Source organism: Athene noctua, chromosome 1 (assembly GCF_965140245.1).
Source record: "Athene noctua chromosome 1, bAthNoc1.hap1.1, whole genome shotgun sequence".
NCBI lineage: Eukaryota > Metazoa > Chordata > Aves > Strigiformes > Strigidae > Athene > Athene noctua.
This window is the reverse complement of record NC_134037.1, coordinates 142,119,039-142,141,835: the sequence shown is the minus strand read 5'-3', so window position 1 is coordinate 142,141,835 and position 22,797 is coordinate 142,119,039. Positions and strand designations below refer to the sequence as shown.

The 22,797-nt window shown below is 35.9% G+C and overlaps 1 protein-coding gene across 5 annotated transcripts in view; it reads left to right on the top strand.

Annotated features, from left to right (window-relative positions):
- Positions 1-20,472, top strand: part of CBLB (Cbl proto-oncogene B) — a 132,655-nt gene extending 112,183 nt beyond the window's left edge. For 3 of the 5 annotated variants that reach the window (XM_074898645.1, XM_074898654.1, XM_074898664.1), the window contains exons 14-19: positions 2,646-2,786; positions 7,046-7,134; positions 7,234-7,365; positions 8,657-8,794; positions 11,362-11,481; positions 16,661-20,472. In XM_074898645.1, coding sequence (XP_074754746.1) covers positions 2,646-2,786; positions 7,046-7,134; positions 7,234-7,365; positions 8,657-8,794; positions 11,362-11,481; positions 16,661-16,923 — 883 coding nt within the window. In that variant the 3' untranslated portion in view covers positions 16,924-20,472. The remainder of the gene's footprint in view (positions 1-2,645; positions 2,787-7,045; positions 7,135-7,233; positions 7,366-8,656; positions 8,795-11,361; positions 11,482-16,660) is intronic. The other 2 variants (XM_074898683.1, XM_074898674.1) reach the window with 2 other exon arrangements.
- The last annotated feature ends 2,325 nt before the right edge of the window (positions 20,473-22,797 follow it).

Below are 22,797 nucleotides of genomic sequence, written 5' to 3'. Positions count from 1 at the left end.
TTTCCAGGTTTTAAATATTTCTTACTTTAAAGGCAGGGAAAGAGAGACTTCACTAGTGTGAAGTCTAAGGCTTGTCTAATGCTACACAGCATTCAAAAGCAGGAGACTTGGAACTTATGTCTTTAATAATAGATCTAAACCAGTAACAATTTCTCAGCGGACAAAGGGGGTTTTGTTTGTTTTTTCCCAGTTACAGCTTTTGAAGAGGGCTTCGAACAATACTAGCAACCTGGTTTGGTCAGTATTGGGCATTTGGTATTGTCAGTATTGGACAATTCTGGTCTAGATACTAGTATTTCAAACATTACTATCTGCAGAAGCCAGCAATTTAATTTTAGAAACACACGCTTTATGTAACATCTCCAGAACATGCTGGATTGCCATGTAAGAATGATTGCATGTCCACGGAAATGAGAAAATTTGTTATTTGTGGGCCTTTCAACTATCTACCTGAGAATACTACAGTGTTTTCATTGTTCCTATACCTTTTTACCTTCTGTTGTTTAAATGGCTGTACAGCAGTGACACAAACCTCCTGTCCACCTAAGAAATCAAGGATGGAAAAAGCAATTTCACACTGCATTGCTGTGTGAAATTTTGCTCCCTCTACAGAAAGTGGTTGAAAACTGCAATATAGGTATGCAGTTCAGTGCTGTAAATCATCTTCCTCTGTCTTTGGCTAGTATGTCTTTGCAAAAGAAGTTGGATTCCTGTATTTTCATGAGCTTGTTTCTGAAGTCAGAAGTATATTACTGAATGAAGGAAAAAGTGTCTGAGAAGTTACAAGTAGCTAGGGAGCTCTAGACTGAATATATACAAATAAAAGCAGCACACCTGTCCCCTTCTTTCTCTGTTCTTTCTGTTTCTCCCTTTTTTTATTTATTAAATTAGTGACTAGCTAGTACTCACTGTAGTTAGTTATTAATTTTTGTTCACAGAGTACCTGGGTGTTCTGAAGTCATGTGGCATCATCTACAGTAGACAGTGAAAGACACGTGCTTTTCCTTTGTGAATAAGTGTACTGTGCAAGTCAGGTGCTGCTTGTGTTGAAAAAATAAGGAGATAAGCCTGACTTATCATTTCAGCTCTTGCCCATATGACAGAATCAAAGTAATTAGACCACAGTAAGAGAAAGTATGCCCACTCCATTCTTGTATTTCCTTATAGTCCTTAAGAACTTCACTAATTGATGTATGATGTAGATGTATCTTGTAATGTAGCCTGTAGTTCAGCTTAGGGGCCATTCATTAGCCATACTTTCAAGCCACAAATCAAAATGGTTGGATGCATTGCATCTTTATTCAAGGTGCTCCAGCTGTTGGCTTTTAGTGTGGCAAACAATAAAGGTGCTTTTCACTTGCATACTGTAATATCCAGATGATTTTTGAAGTTATACACTTACTGCTCTTCATGTTCAGCTAGTTTAAGAATCAAACTTCTGTTTGTGGTTTTCATGTATGATCAAGCTGCAGTTAATTCCTTAATGTAAGCTTTTGTATGTCGGATGTTTTGTGAGTTTCTTGCATATCTTAAGGCATTGGAGGAATTGCTGTAAATGGAGGGGCTCTACATATAAAAGAGTAGATTATGTTGATTGCTAGAACTATAACCTAGCAACGTTATATTTAATGAAGGCCAACAGATATGTTGAAGTTGTTAATATCTAACAAACGTAGTTTCCCCAGACTGCTCTCTAAAATGAAATTTTTGCTTGTCATTTTGTTTACACTCAAAGCAGAAAACCAGTCAGTAGGAATTAGTTTTTTTGTTTTAAAAGTAATCTCACATCCAGCAGCATTATCCATGACAGAACTTGTTAAATGTAAATGGAGATTATAAAGCCTACATCTTTCCTGGTCTTTCACTGCTTTGAAAAAAAAAAATATAAATCACCGTCTGGGAGGACAATTAAATGCAATTATTCACAGAATCGTCTAGGTTGGAAAAGAACTTGAAGATCATCCAGTCCAACTACTAACCTCAAACTGACAGTTCCCAACTACACCATATCCCTAAGCCCTAAGTCAACCTGACTCTTAAACCCCTCCATGGATGGGGACTCAACCACCTCCCTGGGCAGCCCATTCCAACGCCTAACAACCCCTTATGGAAAGAAATGCTTCCTAATATCCAGTCTAAACCTTCCCTGGTGCAACTTGAGGCCATTCCCTTTTGTCCTATTGTTTGAAGCAAAAATAACTTAAAATACAAGAAAATTCTGGGCATTTGTTATGGATGGAACAAGACACTTCACTGAACGGGTGAATGTCCACTGCCTCATTGAGCCCTGCTAAATAGGTTTGCCCAGAATTAACTTTTGTTTAGTTCTTCTGATAAATGCAAACAAGTTTAGCCCTGTAAGTGCCTACTTAGTACTTCTAATTAATTGCAATTATCTGCTATATTGTTCTTGCTTAAAGTAACTGTTTAACTCTTTGAAGGTCAGCTGCCTTTTTCTCTATGCATTCTTAGTGACAAAAAAGTCAGTACCATACAAGTTTTAGTTTGACATGGTGTTTTTATTACTTTACATGTAGCAAACATGTATTAAAGATGTTTAGGCTAAGGAAGAGTATTGTATTAATTATACTGAGGTGAATTATGTAACAGTTAAAGCAAAACTGATCATTTACTCATCTCCTTAGGTGCCCCGTTCCTTCAACAAATTCTCTGTCTGATAAATCAAGCGATCACACAGATGAAGATGAATACAAAGTTCCTTCTTCACACCCTGTAGTGCTCAGCTCACAACCACCTCATGGTCATAATATAAAACCTCTTGCTCGGTAAGGTCATTTAGCAGCCTTGAAAGCAACTTATTTAACAATTCTGCTTTTTCCAAAATTTAACTGGATTCAACATTTTTAGTGATGGTTAAGCTTGCCTGCCTTCTTAAATGTCTTATCTTTTCAAGCTTGGATTACTGATGCCTCTCTTTCATTTGACCACTACCACAATCATAACCTGTGAATTTCACTTTATTGTATCACTGTTGTGTCAGAACTGGGTATTTTTTGCTTTTGAATATCATCTCTGCAGTTGATCCTTTTTTCTCTTAGGTTGAGGTTTTCAGAACTGACCACGAGATTCAACCTTCACAACTCTTGCAAAATTTAATTTTAAGAATTGTGTGACTGAAATTCCTAAAGCTTTGAAAAGTCTTAAACTTTCTCATTTTATAGAATTCATCTTAAGAAGCAAATGCAGTATGAAAAATACATGAGTTGACAGCTGTATGTACATAGTTTTATTCTCTTTTTGTTCCATATGTACTATGTCTTTTTAGCTTTTTGAGCCTCTTTTCACAGCATATTTTCAGATGGAATATATTTCTCTTGCATTCAACGTGTTCTAAAGTAGTTATCTCCAAACTTTCACAGTTCTGAATTATTAATGGGTTATGGCAAGGAGATTTGGAGGCAAGGGACATGGCAGCTGAAGGCTGTGTCATTCCTGGTGAACTTCTTGGACTTTGACTCATAAAAAAAATCTGACCATCTGGAATTAAGAGAATAAGTCTTGGGAAAAAGAAGGGCCAATTGTCTGCTGGTCTTGTAGGTCAAAAGTATGATATTAAGAATCAAGTATTGATCTAAAATGTTCAGACTCTTCTGCTGTTAAAAAACTGCAGTGACATATTGACATTTTTTCCTCTTTCTGTCAGAACGTGATATCAAGGACCCACCATTGATAAAACTTGATGTGTCTCATCCCAAAATTAGCCAATTAGAACTTTTGGACCTTTTTAATCAGGATTTAGAACAGGTGGAAAAAAGGTCATAGTCTGATCACTTACATGCAGGTTAAAAATTCTGTCTTTATTAGAAATGCTGTTTATTTTGGGAAGTTTCGGATTCACATGGTCCTGTGACTGGAGTACCCTTTAGTAATTGCAGCACATTGGATGAGCTCTGGCAGAATATCTTTTGAGTCCAGAAGCAACTGTGTTGGCATGCTCTGAGGTCTCTCTGCAATGTAAACCAAAGTACTGTAAATGAGGATGACTTGTGGAGATTTGTTTCAATTCCTTTTTCTGACCTGAACTAAAATGCTAGTATCTAGATGCACTCTGAAAGATTCTTGAGAAAATAACCGCCTGGAAAACTACGAACTTCTCATTTTCCATTATCCTTCATCTGCAGAAAAAGTGTTGAGTGCTTTCAATTAGCTGGTACAGAGTTTTACCAGGCCATTAGAATTATTAATAGAAGCTGTAGATGGAAAGCTGATTCCAAAGCTTTTTCAAGTATTTAGTTCATTTTTGAGCAAGCATACTTGGTCTTGCTCTTACAGTAGAGTTTTTTGGCATTAATCCAGGACTTACTGTAGAGAAAATACCTGTTTGCCATTCAGGTTGCTCTATGATTAAGACCAACAACTCTTTCTTATATATTCTGAGAAGAATTTTAACTCAAACCAAACACTCTCCTAAGCATTTCAAAAACCCCAATCCTATTGAATATTTGCGTGTATATATATGAATATATCTATGAAGTTCCATGTACTTAAAATGTCTCCTTTTAGCTAATGCCAGTGCTTAGGTGTGAAAGCTGAGATAAGCTTTCAAAAAGAGTCTTGATTCTGGTTGATGCTGTATTCTTTTAAAGCACTTATTTTAATCTCGTGGGGAGAGGGGTGTCAAAAGCTTAGCTTTTCAGTCTTGTTTAGCAAAACTGTTACCAATTTTTTTTAAAATTGTCATAAATTTGTAGCACCTTTCATATCTGTCCCCCAGTGTCACCTTTGCTTACCTCTTCCCTAAGTGTTGCTTCTTCAGTTCTTGGATAGTACTTAAGAGTTTTCAGTAAACTGAACAGCCTACAAATTTTCTTCTGCATGTTTTGTAATTTAGGAACTATGTAATTCTTCCATCCTACCCCCAAATTTGTACTGCCTTTAAGACTTTTTGCTCTTATACCAGTAGATATGACGTTAAAAATATTACAACAGTAATACAAAAAAAAAGGATTTATAGTCTTATTTTCTGACAGATCAGTTAATTATCTGGTTTATTACACCTGATCTTCCCAGGTATGGGGCAAATTCAACAATAAGAAATGGAAGGAAAGAATTTCAGCATTACTAATCAGGCTACTATTAGAAGAATAATACGTTATCATAAAATCATAGAATGGTTTGGGTTCAAAGGGAGCTTAAAGATCATCTGCCCTTGCTGTGAGCAGAGACCCCTTCCACTAGCCCAGGTTGCTCAAAGCCCCGTCCAGCCTGGCCTGGAACACTGCCAGGGAGGGGGCAGCCACAGCTGCTCTGGGAAACCTCTGCCACTGTCTCACCACCCTCACAGGGAAGAATTTCTTCCTTATCTCTAATCTGAATCTATTCTCCATCAGTTTAAAACCATGACGCCTCATCCAATCACTTAAGATTCACTCTCTTTTCCTAATAAAGCTTTTTCCAAAATGAAAAGACAGGAGGCTTGCTTGCTAGTACTCATTTGCTGCCTTTCTTTCTGGTGTTTACTGTTGATATAAACAGGTATTTCTGCATGATTTCCAAACTAATCACTTAACTGGGCTCATTATGACCTGAATAAGTCTGAAGTTGCTGCGTATAACTGGTTAGATTACTGAAAATTCAGAATAGACTCAAAGTAGAAAATATTCTTAGTTATTTAGTGTATATGGTGAGGAGTCAAAGGAAGTGTTGCATCCAGTGCGTTTGAGAGATGAACCAATCTAATTTAAAAGATAGAAGCAACACTTCCTATACTGCTTCCCTGGGGAAATTAATTCATAACAAAATAGCTCTTACCATTAGTTTTTTTGTTTTGGTTTGGTTTTTAAGTCTTGTAATTATTCTTACATTTATTTCATTAGTCCTAGTTAGAACTCTTGGGACCACAAACACAATTTCACTTCCTCTTTCCTGTTTATATGTTTTAAATGATTCCAGACTTTTATTCATTCCTCCTTTCCATATGGCCAAAGCTGATAGATTTATTAATGTTAGTCTTATTGGTAAAAACCCAAGATCTGAAATTTTAGCTCTAGCAGATTTGCCAGTATATAGTAATAATGGTGCATGGTGGCTTGGGATTTTTATTTTTAAGCTGGAGTTGTTTAGCGTGGTGGCCTTTTTCCAAAGAAACTCTCCAGTTCTTCCTGAATATGCAGGGTCCACAGTTCCAATGACAGGAATAATTTCCCAGTTCTTTCACATTTATTTATACAATATTTAATTTTGTGAAAAGGCTTTTGTTCTGTGTTTTTCCCTGCTGTATTTGAACAGAGTTATCTTACAAAAATAATCATTATTTTTCTGACAAGATTATAGGCAACTTTGTACTGCTTCGTTTAGATGATTTTCGTATTTAATTTGATACTGTTGTTTAATTTTGAGCATCTAATATGCTTCCATTTAAAAAAATCAGTAAGCTGTGGTAGAAGTATCAGCAAGACTCAGCTTTTTGATGCAGAAATGAATCAGCGCCTACAAAACTGCTTTGGCTGGCTCTATTTATTTTTTAAAAATGTTTGGCTAAGAGTTTCATTTAAATTTGTTATTGCTAGTGGTGTGTTCTAGTGTTGTTTGGTTTGGGACTTTTTGTTGTTGTTTTGTTTTATATCGTTTAATGACTTTTCTGTGCAGTTCAGTGTGGATAATTACTGAAATCCACATTTCCCTTTGTCATATTTCTCGTATGGAAAATTCAACAGCTGGGAATGCGAAATAAGATTGAGTCTGTAACTTAACTGTGTGAATAAACCAATGACCTGAGCTCTTCAGTGAGGACTGTGTTTAATGGTAGGGCTTCCTCTATCTTGTATTGCAGCTTTGAGTAAGTTATTTAAGCCAAGTCAGTATCCCACCAAGAAAGCAGTATAATCCTTCAAAGCAGCTTTATTGACGGTTAACCAGCATCTGGTCTCATTATTAAAAAAAATCTGTAAATTTTAAAACTGGTGCCTCTTACAGTCTTTCATTCATTTCTGTATAATGAACTGCCAGCTCAGGTATTTGGTCATTCTGGAAATTAATACTTGGATAACTGGTTGATTGCTTCATGTTTAATGTCTGTCTTCAGGGTGTGTGAGAATGGTCAATGTGCTGGAGTAACGAATGGGGGACACAGCGCTACTTCTGAGATTAAGAAATCAAAACATCCAGAGTTAGGTATGTTTTTATTTTTCACTATTTAGCAAGAAAATTTACTCTGTGCTGTTCTAGGGGTACAGCAAGAAAACATTCACTTCTTGTGATTGTGTCATTCAGGAGATGGATGTGATGCACCTACTGTTCCGGTACCTTTACCACCTGCACGACCTCCCACCAGAGACAACCCAAAACACAGCTCTTTGCTCAACAGGACACCCTCCGATTATGATCTTCTGGTGCCCCCTTTAGGTTGCAGACTTTTTGCTGATCACATTTAATGGTTAACATTGCCTAGGTGAACCAAATGCCATCTTTATTGAAAAACAACCAACGTTGAGTATGTTAAGAGTACCAAACAAGTTATGGGCTAAATATTACAGACGTAAGTCAGTATTTGTGTCAGTGATCTGTACTTGGTATCTGTCTGTAAGCCCTCATGGAAGACAGACAAAAAGGCATACTAATTCTGTATTAAAGCTATGAAGGAAAGCAAAACCATTTTCCCTAAAATAAATTACAATTTTTTGTCCCTTAATATGAAGTTAGAGCATTGCAATTTAATGCAAGAGTGGAGGGTTTTTTCTATTGTAGCTTAAATAATTCCATTTCTTTTATCAAATACAAAGAAGAATGCCAAAGAGGTGACATTTAAGTCAAAGAAAACTAAATTAAATTAATGTTTATTTCCTGGTTTTTGCCACTGTTAAGGGACAGTTCAAAACTCACTGCTGCATACAGTCACCAAAACCTTTCTTTTCCAACCCTGATTTCTGTTCTGTTCTCCTATACAAGTCATTGTGCTTTGCATATACACTGGGGCTGTTTGGCCACCACCCACACCTTCATCAACAAACTCAGCTGCATGATTGTGCCTGTGTATGTGTCATCATCCAATCTTTTGGTTCCATAAAACCTTTTGAACATTTGCCATGTTCCTGCACTTATAGTCTCTCTGATCCCTGAAGTGTTCCTAAGAGAGAATGAAGACTTGAAGGCAGAATAACACATAAAAATGATGCTGCTTGGTAACCCTAGTCCTGTCTGCACCACCTTTGTCTAAGGGGTACCTTCTTTTGCCAAGCTCTAGAAAATTCAGTTTATATCTGGGGTCGGAGCTTTAGAACAACAAGTAAAGATAATATACTGTATAAATGTAGCAGTTTCAATGTAGTCAGCATAGGTGTTTGAATGTAAATATATTTGCTTAGCCACAGAAACATCGCTGTTATTATACAATGATATTCAGTGAAGCTTTCATTATAATACACTCTTTCCAACTGAACCACTAGAAGAAATCTCTCCCCCCATCCAAGAAAAGAAACTGAACCCTGCACAAGGTCATTCAGAGCATATTTTAGAAGAGGATTGTGCACAGTAAGAGTCAAGTTTACAATTTCATTACTGGAGTCACTGAACTGTTAGATGAACCCTAGGAGTAAAGGCCTCAGCAGCCAGAGAAAAATGAATTTTAAGCCTTACTCTTTACTCCATACTTCTTAAGGATGTTTTGCTCATCTAATAATTCTTTTCTAAAATGCAGGTGAAGATGCATTTGATAACTCACCCCCTTCACTACCACCACCACCACCACCTGCTCGGCACAGCATGATTGAGCACACAAAACCTGCTGGGTCAGGAAGCCGACCTCCTTCAGGACATGAACTGTTCCTTCATTCTGGTAAGAATACAAATGAAACAACATACTTTATTTCATTTTCCTTTACTTCAGAAGCTTATCTATGATCTGTGATAAAGTTCTATGATAAAGTTGTCATGAGGCTTCAGAATTCTGTTTTGTCTATACTTCATTATACAAAATGTTTGAAAATAGGGTTTTTTAATAGTGAAGATGACATGACTCAGAATATAAAAAGACTTAACTTTTATCACAAAATGATGAAATAAGGTCAATATTTCTATACCAGGCTAGATATTTTGGTAAATTGTACTTTTCCAGTAAGAGTTGTTACTTGTGAAGTCACGGGTTTTCTTTTGTAATCTGTGATACTAGTCTGTATCCTGTTGTTGACTCCATTGTTTTCTATAGTAAAACATAATTCATGGGACTTATTTCCAAGTCAGAACTTGGGGGAAAACTAGAAAATAAGGGAAAATAGTATCCTGCTTTGTTAGAACTGTTGTAAACTTTTGCTGCAAAACTATATCAAATGTGAACACAGTTGCAGGCACCTGTGATTCATAACCTTTTTGATAAGTCAAGTTTTCACCTCTCTCTCCCCATGAATCACTGTGACTCTTTCTCAGTATGGTATTTTGCTTGTAAAAGGTATATAAGCTATGGTCATAATTTACGAATTTTGTCTTTGAGTTGAAAACTGTTTGTCAGGTTAATTAAGTTGAATATATTTACTGATGATGATACAGATGACAACAGGATTTTTGTGGGTAATAGGGCATACCTCCAAAGTGACTTTTTTTTCTCTGTGGACACTTCCAGAGGTTATTGGTGTCTTAAGCTTATCTGTCCTAGGAGTATTGTCAGTGATTATCTACCTTGTGGTGTGGTTAGATGCCTTCCACCCTCCTATCTGTTTTTCTTTGAAGCTGTATGGAGAGGGGCAAATAGAAATGTGTTGGCGACAGTATCAAAGGAAGGCCAGAATGACAAGCAGTCATGTGCAACTCCATAACAGCCTGACAGGTTGTCGGGTGTTTGTCTGACCTTTGTGAATGATACTAGCTGTGGGATGAGAGTGAGCTAGTTTAGGTTGAACTGGAGTGATCTTTTATGGAATGTTTTTATTATATATTTTTTGCCACCAGTCAAGGCCTGACATTGAGTAATTTGCCAAAACTGTGTATATTTTTATAATGCAAATTCAGCTCAGTGTATTTTCTCATATAAGCCTCTGAACGTATCCAGGTAAAAAGACTTGCACGTTACAGGATATAAAGGTTGATCTTCATAAATACAGGGCCAGGAATTAATTTATTTTCTACACTTCAAAATAAAAACAACGCCATCTTCAATAGTCCAGTCTGACTGAGTGCCTCAAATTGTGTCATCTGATGTAGAAACACACACTGCACCGTACAGTTCTAATGGGAATAGAGAGGAAAAATAGAAGCCCTCACACAGAGACACACAAGCTCTGTCGATCTGTGTGCAGTTCCCAGAAACATGCAGAGTTTTAAATTATTATTTCCAAGTAATCTAGGAAACATCACTAATGGCATTAAAAAACATTTAATAACTTTTAATTAAAAATCTAGAAAATATATATACGGCCATGTGGTGGTGTTCTTATTTGCATAGCAAATAACAATTTTAAAGCAGCAGTTTTCATTAATCTTAGAAGTGTATACATCTACTTCGGTGTACATGGTTGTGTGGATTGGTCTTTTTTTATTCATATGGTATTTCTAAAACGGTATTACTCACTTTGCATCTTGTCAAATAAATTACTGTAGGTGATTTATGATGAGTTTTTGATGATTGGTTTCCATACAAGTCTTGGGGGTGATTTCTCAGCTATCCATCAGAGCCTGTCAGATTAGAATAATAATCTCATCATCAACAACAGAAAAAAGTTGCACTCACATACAAACATTCTTAGGAGTCCAGAGCAGAAGCCAGGGCCAAGATGATGTTAAACACTTGCTCAGCTTCATCCTCAGTAGCCAAAAAAACCAAAGAAAAGGACACAATGTTCCAGGACTATCTATTTCTCTCATTTTAAAAGTTCTGTGTTTGTAATCAGCAGAGAGAATTTAAAAGCCTAGTCACAGCATTTACCAGTCTCCGTAGTATTTACCGGTGGCTGGGACTGTATGAATAGGGACTGCCCTGAAGTCTTTGTGAACTGCAAAGCATGGAAGTGTTAGGAAGTTCTAGCCTAACTGAATAGCTAGGATATTTCTAATTGTGCTGCTTCAGGCTTTGCAACCTTTTCCATGCTTTACCAGCCACAATCCTCACAGTGTCAGGGTTGAATCATTGATAGGTACCTCATGGATGTAAACAGAGGAGCCATGGTCAGTGCCTTTGACCTGTGCTCTCAGTTTTGTCATTTCAAGTCATAGTTACCTATCTACTATGCAAGTGTTGAATTTAGATGTATAAAGCACATGCATGTGCTGTGGGGTAACACCTTTGTTTGGATTCATGAATCCTCTATCTGAAGGGAGGCTATTTTAAGCCTCGCTTCTATGCATCAGCCCCCTCCTCTCCACCATATAATAATTCTCATTATTCTAAGACACATTTTTTTTCTGTTATTATAGATCCCCATTTTGATCCAATAACTGGTCATGTTCCTTTGCCACCTGCTCGTAGAGTAACTGGAGAAAATGTCAAAACAAATAGGACATCTCAAGACTATGATCAACTTCCTCCCTCTTCAGGTAAGGTAGAAAACTGTTCTTGGAGAAAATTCCAACTTCATGAAGCAAATAACTTTCATCCGTAAAGTCCAATGAGGTCTTTGTCATTTTGAACAACAAATGTTAATGATAATACTGCTTTACAAAAATACGAATTCATGAAAGGATAACAGAGATTAAAGTTCTGCAATAAAGGTAGAAGTGGCTACCTGTTGTCTTGTAGGTATAGATAATTATGGCATCAATTTCACTAGCTGCCAAATGGAATGCTTACATGAGTTCTAGTGTTCCTTATCTTTGAGAAGGCAGAGATTTTTCTGCCACCTTTAAAGATCACGAGAGATCAGAAGTCCTGCAGGGACCACATGCATCTCACTTCATCTTATTATTTTCTGGTCTTTTTTCCTAATATGCATGAAGAAAAATTTTTGAATGTTTTTTAATGAAACAAGAAGAACCAAAACCAATTAAAATTCAGCCTTCCGTTTGCAACAGAACAGGTACAGTAGAAGCAATTCCTCTGCCATGGAAATTTTTAGTATGGTTTTCAGGCAATTCTATTAGTATTTAAAGGAAAGCTACTCAAATTATTTAAAATAATAACAGTATTACCTGTATTTCAATTTTTGGACAAATTTTCTTTCTTTTATATGTGCATGGTATATGGGGAAGGGGGAGGATTGTCACATTTGCATCATTTGGCTGTGTGGAGAGACTACACAAAGAGCAAGCCAGGTGATGCTTTGAACCATTATTCATTCTCCAGATGAGAGAGAATTGTGCATGAAAACTTTTCTAATGCATAAAATAAGGAAGGGACTTAGTTCTCTAGTCTTTTGGTTGTAATGATCATCAGTGTTTAATTGCAACAATCACAAATGGAAAAATACACATTTTTTTGAATAGTAGTTATATCTCTCCTTCTCAGGAATATGTAGTTCCACTCTGTGGTATAACAGAGAAAGAATATATTTTTCCAGCTTAAAGTACAGGGGAAATTAAGTAAGCCTGAAGAGTGCTACAGAATTTCTGATGAATAGCACATTTGAGAATTAGTGTGATGCCTTTGGTAAATAATAGCACTTTTGGGAGGATACCTCTACTTATATAACAGTGTGGGTTTTTTTTTTCTCTCTATTGCTAGAACAAAAAAAGTGTTTTAAAAAGAATGTTTTATGTGTGACACTGTGAGGAATCTATTTGTCTTACAGTGTTAACCTGATTTATTTAGGGCACTTTAAATCTTTTATAATACAAATTATGACAATGATATAGCTACTGTTTAAAGCTATGGAGTTTTCCTGCAATTCTTTTCAATTCTGTGGTAGAATAATTTCTAATTTTTCTAAACTACTGCTTGCCACTTAAGATCTTGGACCTTTCTGATGTCACTTAATAAATACTTTTCTATCTGTATGTTTCCTAAGTCATCTTCTAAAACACCCATATGCATCGACCTTTGCTATAAGTATAATTCTAAATCAGTATGATGTACAGCAAGATATTCAATTTCATTTCAATTAAGTGAAAACTATGTGATTGATCATGTCATAGTCATAATTGGAAAGTTGTTTTTACAGTGGCAGTAATTCCATAGAACAGAACTGATGAGCTTCAGGATGAACTGATTCACCTTCATCTATGATTTAAAAAGACAATGTAGAGAGCATAGCTCTATTCAGAACTTTTGTTTTTGCATTTATCCTGAACTAATCAGTTCACTTAGGAAATTCTTCATTTCAGCCCTTTTGTATGTTGAATCTTTGAACTAGCTGGAAAAGAAATGTAGTTCACTCTCAAATCCAATTACAATTTAGCCACTGGCTTCCTAGAGTAGCATGGGGAGTCCTTTAAGTTTGTGCTTTGGTTTGACTATTTTTAAGATTGCTGTCATGATGTTTAACTGAATTGTTAACATGTAATGGGAAATTTGTTCTAATTCAGCATCGAACACTTAAGAAATAGTTCTCAGCTATGCACCTATCCCCAAGGCATGGTTTTTCAAACTTAAACTTATTACCACAAAACAAGAGGAGATAATTGCTAATAGTATATTTTGCCTAAGCACAACCAGTGATACGTGGGAAAGGTATAAGAAAATCAGGCCTCTAACATAGTTTTCAGCTGTATTTTACTGAATTTAGCTGTTCTTTAAGAAATGGATTCAAATGGCTAGTTAAGTGCGTTTGTCTGCTGCCTATTCACTCACCTGGCCTTATTAAAGCACTTGCATGCAAATTTGAATTCCTTTACACATAAATGTTAGGGGAAGAGTGTTCCATATTGATTCAGGGTGGATTTGAACTAACCCTAGAGGTAGTAATGTGCCACTGTAATGCAGAATATGAAGATCATACCTAACAGCTTACAGACCAATATTTGCGTTGCTCCCCTCTCACTTTCTCCTTGCTCTCTCAGTTCCTTAGTATAGGTGTCCCCTGGGTATGCTCTGTTTCTGTACCCCTGTTCGATTAGATGTAGCTGCTTGCCACTGCTCCTCAGAGGGCCTTGCACAACAGGCCTTCATCACCTGGTTCTCTGATGCTTCTCAGTCTGTCAGTGAAAGACTGTGGAACATACAGGAGAAGCAGCAAGGGAAGAAAAGAGGGCCATTTCACAGCAGAGAGGAACAAACAGTTGGCATAGTTACAAATATCCTCTTCCCACTGTGCCACAGAGCTCTTGCCTTACAACTTCTTTTGTGCTTTTTGAACAATTATTAAATGGGCCTGTGTCTGCCTTTCTACTAAGGGTTAAATCTAGTGCTGAATTACAGAAATGTGAGTGATAGAAGCAGTTCCTTGCTGCAGAAACTGTTAATTGAATTATGCAATTAGAAAATCTATTTGAGTTTTCAGTTAGGCATCCACAGTGGCTGAAACAGCAGAGAGGATGGGAGGTTGGGAAGGAAAGTCCTGCTTAAATAGCTCTATCTCAGTGTCCAGATGCACATGCATTTTAGGCTTAGTATCTTTAAGCTCAGGATCCAGTGTGATACCCAGCTTCAGCTAATATGTTATATGGATGTGAAGATACTGAAAGAGATGTCAGCACTTAAAATAATAATAGGAATGGAGTTAAAGAGAGGGCTGGAGATCTTAAAGTATCTGTGCTATAGAGAGATGTCACTGTAGTGAGAATAAAATGCCTATGCTGCAAATCTACTGACAGAATTAAAAATTACCTTTCTAAATGATGTGATTGCTTAATAAAGTTTTTTTGGAGGCTTCAGCAAAGTGAAGATTTTATCCAAGAAATAACTTTTTAAGCCTGTATTAGGGTAGAGCAAAAAATGTCTCATGTAACACAGACACGGAAGGATTTGATCTATGAGTAAGGAATTTCCTTCTATACTTCAAGTCCGAGGGAAAAAGTAAATTTTGCAAATTAATTTTGTTTAATCCTCTATAGAAATGAAGTCCGTAACAAAATGTGCATATTAAAACAGTTTGAAATGTTCATGAAACAAAAATTACCAGGTTTAACATGATACACCATTGTTTTAAATATAAAGACTATTCTTCTCTTACAGTCTTGAGTTTTCTAAAATAACTGAAATGAGAAATTTGAACTTGGTTTTGATTTGGTTTTTAGTGATTAACCACATTTCCTAAGCTACAGTTAATTTCTCAAACCAGAGTGTTTCATGGATCTTCCACACCTTCATAGCAGGTTTGGATCTGCTTCAGGTAGAAAGTTTAGCTTTTATGTAATTCCTTGCATCTTCAGAGAGAAAAAATCATAACCCACATGAAATAGCCCTTACTATTTATAGGTTGTGTCATAACTACTTGCAAGGAAAAAAGCAATGAAATTAGAACAAAATTTAATCTTGGGCCCTTACTGTACATTTTTAATCAAATTACTCTCATCCATTTGTTACATGAATCTCACCATCTTGCTAAAAGTACTATTTGCTTATCTTCTCTGAATTAAGAAATGAAGTTAAAATTTATAGCAACACTTTCATTGTGAATGCATGGTAACTTAAGTTGAGAGAAAAAATACACCTTGGTTATGCATGCACTAATGTGCATTATTTTTTCATTCGTCTGAAATGTTTGATGCACTCAGCTGAATTACAGTTCTCTCTATCCAGTATTATGATAAGGTAACATGTTGTAACTGCAATACTAGAAATACAGCATTCTTTCATCACTAAAAAACTGTCTCTGAAGTACTTAACATTGCAAAATGCCACTGCTGTCAGTATAAGTAAACAGGAAGCATCACAGGCAGAAATTCCTCTAATTTATCTATCAAAGTCACTGTTGATGGAACTTTTTAGAACCTTTTTTGAAAGATTAAAGACTTTTTTTTTTAAAATACTTTGCTCTTGAAAGTGTTTCCTCTATGGCTCTATGCCTGCTTGTATTTAAGCTTCTTATTGTGGAATCAGTGAGGATAAAGAGGTTTCAGTAAAGTACCAAGTTTACTTGAATACGAAACTCTTGACTCTGAGAAGATTAGCAAGTCTGAATATTAGCTTTTTTCATCAGCATATCATGATTCTTAGCACCACTATTAACTGTGAAGGTAACCTTTCCACTGAAGAGAAGGAAAGGGGAGATATTTCCAAATGGGCACTGGAGAGGAAGGATTGTGTTCTGTTCTCACCATTGAAAATAATTGGACTAGATGTTTAGAGAAACCAGTTATTTCTGTACTTATGCATAGCTGCTATGCATGAAATGAACTGCAATTGACTGAACAGAATCTGCAAGATGTACCAATAAGTGAAGGATTTTTCTTCCTTGGGCATATTTGGCTGGATTCCAATTCTGTGGAATTTACGGTCCTAAATAAAATTGTGATCAAATTGTTTTGGTTTTTTTTAAACAGACTAAGTAAAAGTTATCAAACTGGGTTGAGAGTGGAGAGCCTTTAAAATTTTGACTGGCTATTTTCACCATCTTTGCTGTTTCATCATAATTTCTTCCAACTTTGAATAATTCAGATTGTAACTTGCATGTTCCTATCATATTATTAAAATAGTACTTCACTACAGTATTTCTATGTTAGATGTTCTTGAGGAATTCAACTTCTGTCCAAATTTTAAAATGAGATATATCAGTGAATTAAAATCTCTCTTCATGTTGCTTTAGAATTTTACTTCTAAACTGCTTCATAAGGGTTGACCTACCTATTACACAATTTTAAGCCAATTTATAATGATTTCTGTCTCCTTTATTTGAAACAGATGGTTCACAAGCACCAGCCAGGCCCCCTAAACCACTTCCTCGGAGGACTGCACCAGAAATACACCACAGGAAAGCATATAGCTCTGACAGTTCCACGGAAAATGTGGATGCAAAAATTGCAAAACTTATGGGAGAGGGCTATTCCTTTGAAGAAGTCAAGAGGGCACTTGAAATTGCCCAGAATAATGTTGACGTGGCCCGTAGTATTTTAAGAGAGTTTGTCTGTTTTCCTCCACCAGTTTCCCCACGTCTCAATCTATAGCAGCGTCAAGATTTTCTTGGAGCATGTGAATTCTACATATACCCGTGTGGACTGGGGAATGAGAGAAAGAAGAGAATGGAATATTTTTCTTTCATCCTTAGTAGAAGGGTGTTTGTTTCCAGCCGTTTATCAAAGGCTCATGGCTGCTCTGATCAAGACTTATAAATATGCTGAGGCTTATGTATTTTTGCTAGCCATACTTTTTTAAATCAGGGTTGAACTGACAAAATAATTTAAAGTTTACTTCCCTAGAACTTTTAATCTGTGAAATGCTTTTTCTTGTTTACAAGTTGGCAAGTTACAGTTTTCTAGTTGATGCCTGTACTATGTTCCTGTTCATATTCCCTTGTACTTGTGGTCAGTTCTGCTGTAGCATTCCCAACAGTTTCCATGCTGACCACCCCATTGACTAAATCATCACTTTCTAGAACTTGTGTTTGGTTTTGTTTTTTCCTCTTACAAGATGCTTTAATTGTTTTTTGCATTTCAGCTCATCAAATGCAAAAAGTATGTGGCCTTCACTACTGATTTTTTTTCTTCTGAGATTCCTTTGCTTTTGAGAGAGGAAATATCTGAATGTAAAATGCATTTTTCTGTTATGAACTGCCTTTTTAAAGGTATTTTGACAGTAATGTTGGGCAGCTTTCTGTTTAACATGAATTCCATGACCTGTAGTCCTCAAGGTCTTTTATACAGTTTCCACAAAATAATCCTAACCAACAAATAAAAAAAAAACCACTTCGTGCAGCAGTGATGCTCTTTCAGATTTGAGTGATTGCAAATGTTCAAAAAAGCCAAATGCACATGGTAATACTGTTTTGATTACACACTAATGACACCAGTTCTCTGACCTTTGTACACTGAGGCATGCCAGACTAGAAGGAATCTTTTTGAATCATATTAATGTTATTCAGGTAAATTCCAGTCTAGCTTCTGTAAAGTAGAATGCGGTTAATTTTTTGTTTGAGTGATTATCCTGTGGTTCATTGTGGCTTGGATCAGTTTGTATTAACACGGAAACTTTAAATCTTTGATGCACTGTTAATTCCTAATGCTACTGTAGCAATATTTTTTGCAAAGTTCTTGAGTAACCTCCTCCTCTGTACACTTTATTATTCTTAAGTATGTGTTTAATACCCAAATTCATTCACTCGCTTTCCAGCTGTTTAGTTGGAAATACATTTCTGCTTTATGTGGTTAGTGATACTTCAGGCTTTGACATTTTATGTTTGAGCCCAAATTAATGCAAGCCAAATTAAAAATCTTCCCAATTTTAGAAGAGAGACAAGACACCTCTGTTCTTAGTACACTAGAAGTTAAAAGTCCAGATATTTCCAGAATAATTCTTAAGATTGCTGCTTTCTTGGTTTTTTTGGGAAACTTTGAAATCTTATTTTGTTACTATTGAAAAGATAAAACCATGTGATAGTTAGAATATTTTTCACATTTTGAAATGTGACCAGTATATGAGAATTTTCACAGTGTGCTAAGGTGCATGTGAGGTATATATTTGTTTTTCCCTTTCAGCATTTCTCCTTCACTCAGAGCAAGCAGTAAAAGTTACATCCCTTACAGGATCAGATCTCGGCAGCCAATGCATTTCTTTTAAAGATTTAAAAAAACAAAACAAAGCCAAAACCAAAAATAAAACCCCAAACCAGCAAATGGCTGAATTGCAGGATTCAAAATAACTGGGAACACCCTGTGGAAATTGCTGTAATATCTCAAAGTCTATTGTTTCATCTGAAAACTAATTAAATTATTTCATAGCATCACAAAGCGTAGTATGGATATCATTAATTTGCTTCAGTGCTAAAAGATGGACAGGGGAATTCAGGGTATAGGGAAGAGCTTCTGTTTCATTTTGATTTAAGCAAATGATTCTGAGTTTATGTTCTAGAAAAGGGCATTTGCAACTTTCTTTAAATGTTCATTCCTTGAGTAAAGCTTATGAAAAGTTTGAGTTGAAGTTATATTCTGTGCTTTTAGTTCAAGTAATATCTTTCCTCTGTTTTGGGGGAAAGTTTTATGTAGTCTTGAACCCTCTTGTTCATTTGGTTCGTTTACAACATCAGTCTAGCGTTTTAGCTAACTATAAATTCAGAATGATTCAGGCTGTTAAATTAAACACTCTGGTTGTACTGGAATTACTTAAATGAGGTTCTAGCTTGACTGCCAGCATAGCAATGACAGTGAAAAAAGAACACTTTACAAGGATGAGCAAATAATCTGCAGATTGAGTTTTGAAAGTTTGGATTGTAATGGAGAACTCATTTTCTGATTTTTATGCAGCAGCTTAGTATAAATTACAGCCTTATATTTCAGTTAGAGGAGGAACTTCTGCCTGATGGATTAAGGTTTGTAAATTTTTCCTTCTCCTTCTAGTTGTGACCACCAGTGACACATTTTTTTAGAAGTGTTAAAAAAAGCTTGATGAGCAATATTCTGAGTGGTAACTTGAAAAGATTTCCATTAATCTTTAAATGAGTGTGCTAATAACACTTCTAAATAGTGGAACATGAAGACTATTTCAAACCTGTTTTGGTTAATAGTTTTAAAGTCAAACAGAGCGAAATTGCTTTGCTAGTGTTGATGTTTACTCTTCAGGAATTAATAGGCTTAAAATAAATTAATCTGGCTACAGTCTAGTTCTCTAAACATATTTTAACCTTTGAAAGACTTAAGGGTTTGAGCCTGGCAGTGTGTTATGCACATATATAACTTTAAGGAAGACTGATGTCAGTGAGAATGCTTGAATGAACAAAGTTGGTTAAACTCAGAAACACATGCTATCATATTGTTCCAGTTAAATGTCACTGGAGGCTTTAGACCGTCATTCTGATGTCTGTTGGCCTCTTCTTTTATCTCCTTTTAGCTAAATTATTGCATTTTAAGCAAATTGGCTAAATCAGAAGTTGAGCAAAGTAAGTGGACATCAGCAGCATGGATCTTTTCCAAAGACTACGAGTAGGAAAAAAAATTAAAATGTGATAAAATAAATGAATTTAATATGATTAGCCATGTTAATGGCTTGGCTGGATCTCTAAACGGCCACTGTTAAAATTTGTTAATGTTCAGTATCTCAAGAGTGCATCTGGCACAGTTTTTTTTTCATAATGTGAATTTAGGAAGTTTCGTACCGGGATCATTTCTTCTGTTATATTTTTCTCATTTTCAGCTTGAAGCTTTACTTTGCACTGATGACTCTGACCTGAAAGCATTTAAATTTGTGTCTTAAAGCTTGACAAATTTTGAAGCAAATGAACATCGTATTCTAAGCAAATTCAGGTACTACCTGTTGACCTGGAATTTAGCGCTTTTAGGAATGACTTCTTGAAAAAGGACTTCAGTATTTTTCATTTTGAAGGATGTTCTTTCAAATAACTATTTTATCTCAAAACGCCTTTTATAAACTGTCTAACATGTGGCAAACTTAGTGATGTGTTCAATTAATTTATATTTTATTCAACATTCTTTTTAAATTTTGGTTATTATGTAAGCTCAAGTTCTTTATCTGTTCATGTAAGGTATTTTATAAAATTAATGTAAACAGAATGTTGGGTTGGTCCGTGATTTTTCAAGACTCTGTCTCTGTTATTTAATATTATCACTGTTCATATGCTGCTTTGGAAACACAGCCTATCCTGTGTAGGGGTCTTAGAAACAGTTGTTTTGTAAGGCACAAAAATAAGGCCTTGCCCTAAAATAAGTTGAATCATTGCATTGAGGCATTCACTTTATATCCCCATACATTATTTAATTTCTAAATTTCAGTAGTAAAACTTTATAAATTGGCAGCAACTTCGGGATGTGCATGTAGTAGTTGCAGAAAGATGATAATCGTTAAATATTTAGAATCCAAAGTGGTGAACATGTAGTCTGACTGTCCATTAATTTACAGGATTTTTTCCTGAAGAATATTACAATAAGCTCACACTGATATTTCTACAACATCCCATGCATTTACTTTCAAGTATTGTACTCTTAATGTAAAAAAATATTTTAGGAGTGTAAAACATTTTTTCTGTTACAGTATTCCAGCATTCTGAAAAAAGTTTAGAAAAATCTAACCCCCCTATGCCTGACAATATTTAAAGCTCAACACCATTCCCTGCAGGTTGGATCAGACTTTCAGTGATGGGATTTTCATGGTACTTTCTTCAGTCTGTGTTAAATCCCTGTCCATTATATAGGTCACTAGTCATATTACTAAGTAGGGAGATTAACTGTTGGGAATACTTGCCTGTAGTACTATAGCTGCCTGTTATTTTTACTCTTCCAATGTGAAAGTCAGCTGTCACCTTATTGTGTTATAATCAAATTTTAGCAGCTGGGTGCTCTAGGAATATTTTAGGAACTGTTGTTTGATAGATGCAGTCATTCATTCAGTACAAGATATCTGCCTCTGTTTATTGTTTGCAATGAGTTTCCATCAGGAAGATGATAAATTTAGATTTTAAAAATATTGTATGTTACTTTGGCACCTAAACATTCCATTTGTCCTTAGATGATCTTATGTCTAGTAGGGAAGGCTCTTAATCAAAATAAATCTTAAATTCAGATATTTAAAATCAGAAAATAAATTTCTGAAGCTTAATCCCATAACCTTCTTGAACATTGTAAGGAATTTAAAGGCCTCAGAATAAAGAACCATGGGAAGATTCTTGCTTTCTAGACCCGCCAGAAACAAAAGCACAAGCCCATTGAATACTGATCTTTGACTGTGAAGCTGCTTGCATTTGTCTTGATCTGTGAAGGGATCAGCCAGTCTTAACTACAATAATACTGGTTTGAAAAAAGTCAACTTTTTCTAATTGCAGTAACTGCCACAGTAGCCAGCAAGATGGGAGAGGAGCAGAGAACTACACAGAATATAATTCTGTCCTAACAATCCAAGCCTCTCTCTCCTGTTGGCATACAAGATTTAGTTGTTTTGAACTGCCGGGGTGTCTAGTGCAAACGAAAGAGTATTTGTTAAGATTACTCCAGTCTTCAATTACTGTGTCCTTCTCTAAGAAGTTCTTAAAAAGCCTTTCTCTTTTGGAACAGGATGCCAGGATCCTAGCAGCAGAAGTAAGTATGAAGTAGCACTCCGCTCAATGTTTTTTGATGCTAGCAAAACAACCAAAAGATTTATAAGGATTTAAGTGGAAACACCTCTGTTTTAAAGCTCATCTGGGTTTTTGAAGGCTGTGTGTATCTACTTGCATTTGTACATGCTAGTCCAGTGAAGCACAGAGTACTCCAACTGATGCCAGCCTGCAGAGTTCAGAACTACACTGTGGTGCCAGAATAATCAAGCTACTGTAGTCATCCGTGCTTTAAAAGGCAAGTTTTTCTCCCTAGGTGGCTGGGGAGGTGCATATATTTACTCCAAAATAGATAACTTGCTTGCCGTAATAATAGTAATAAAATAACAAATGCTCCCTGGTTTTCATTAGACCACAATGCAGTAAGTGCCCTAAGGACAACTTGTCTTTAAATAATTTGCTAATTGAATATCACCGAATTTCAAATGCTTACTTAAAAAGGTAAGTCTCCATAATCAGCCATTCAGAGATACCTCAAGGTAGTGGCTGGCATAGTTTTCTGTAGCTGTTATCTTGCTTGAACCTGTGACTTTCAGGTGCTTCCTCTTGAAGTTTACATCTTCATTACCAAGTCAGTATGGTCCATACAAAATTCTTGGACCATTATTTCAGAATTTTTATTCTCTCTACTTTTCTCTATGGCTGTTATCAGTAATAACTTTATTATGTAGGCTTATACACTGAAATTCAAATTCTCCTGCTCTTACGCATCCCAGCTTGGGCCAAGTTCAGCCCTGCCTTTGTCCCAGAGCAGATGCATCATTTTGTTTGCATTGTCATTTGC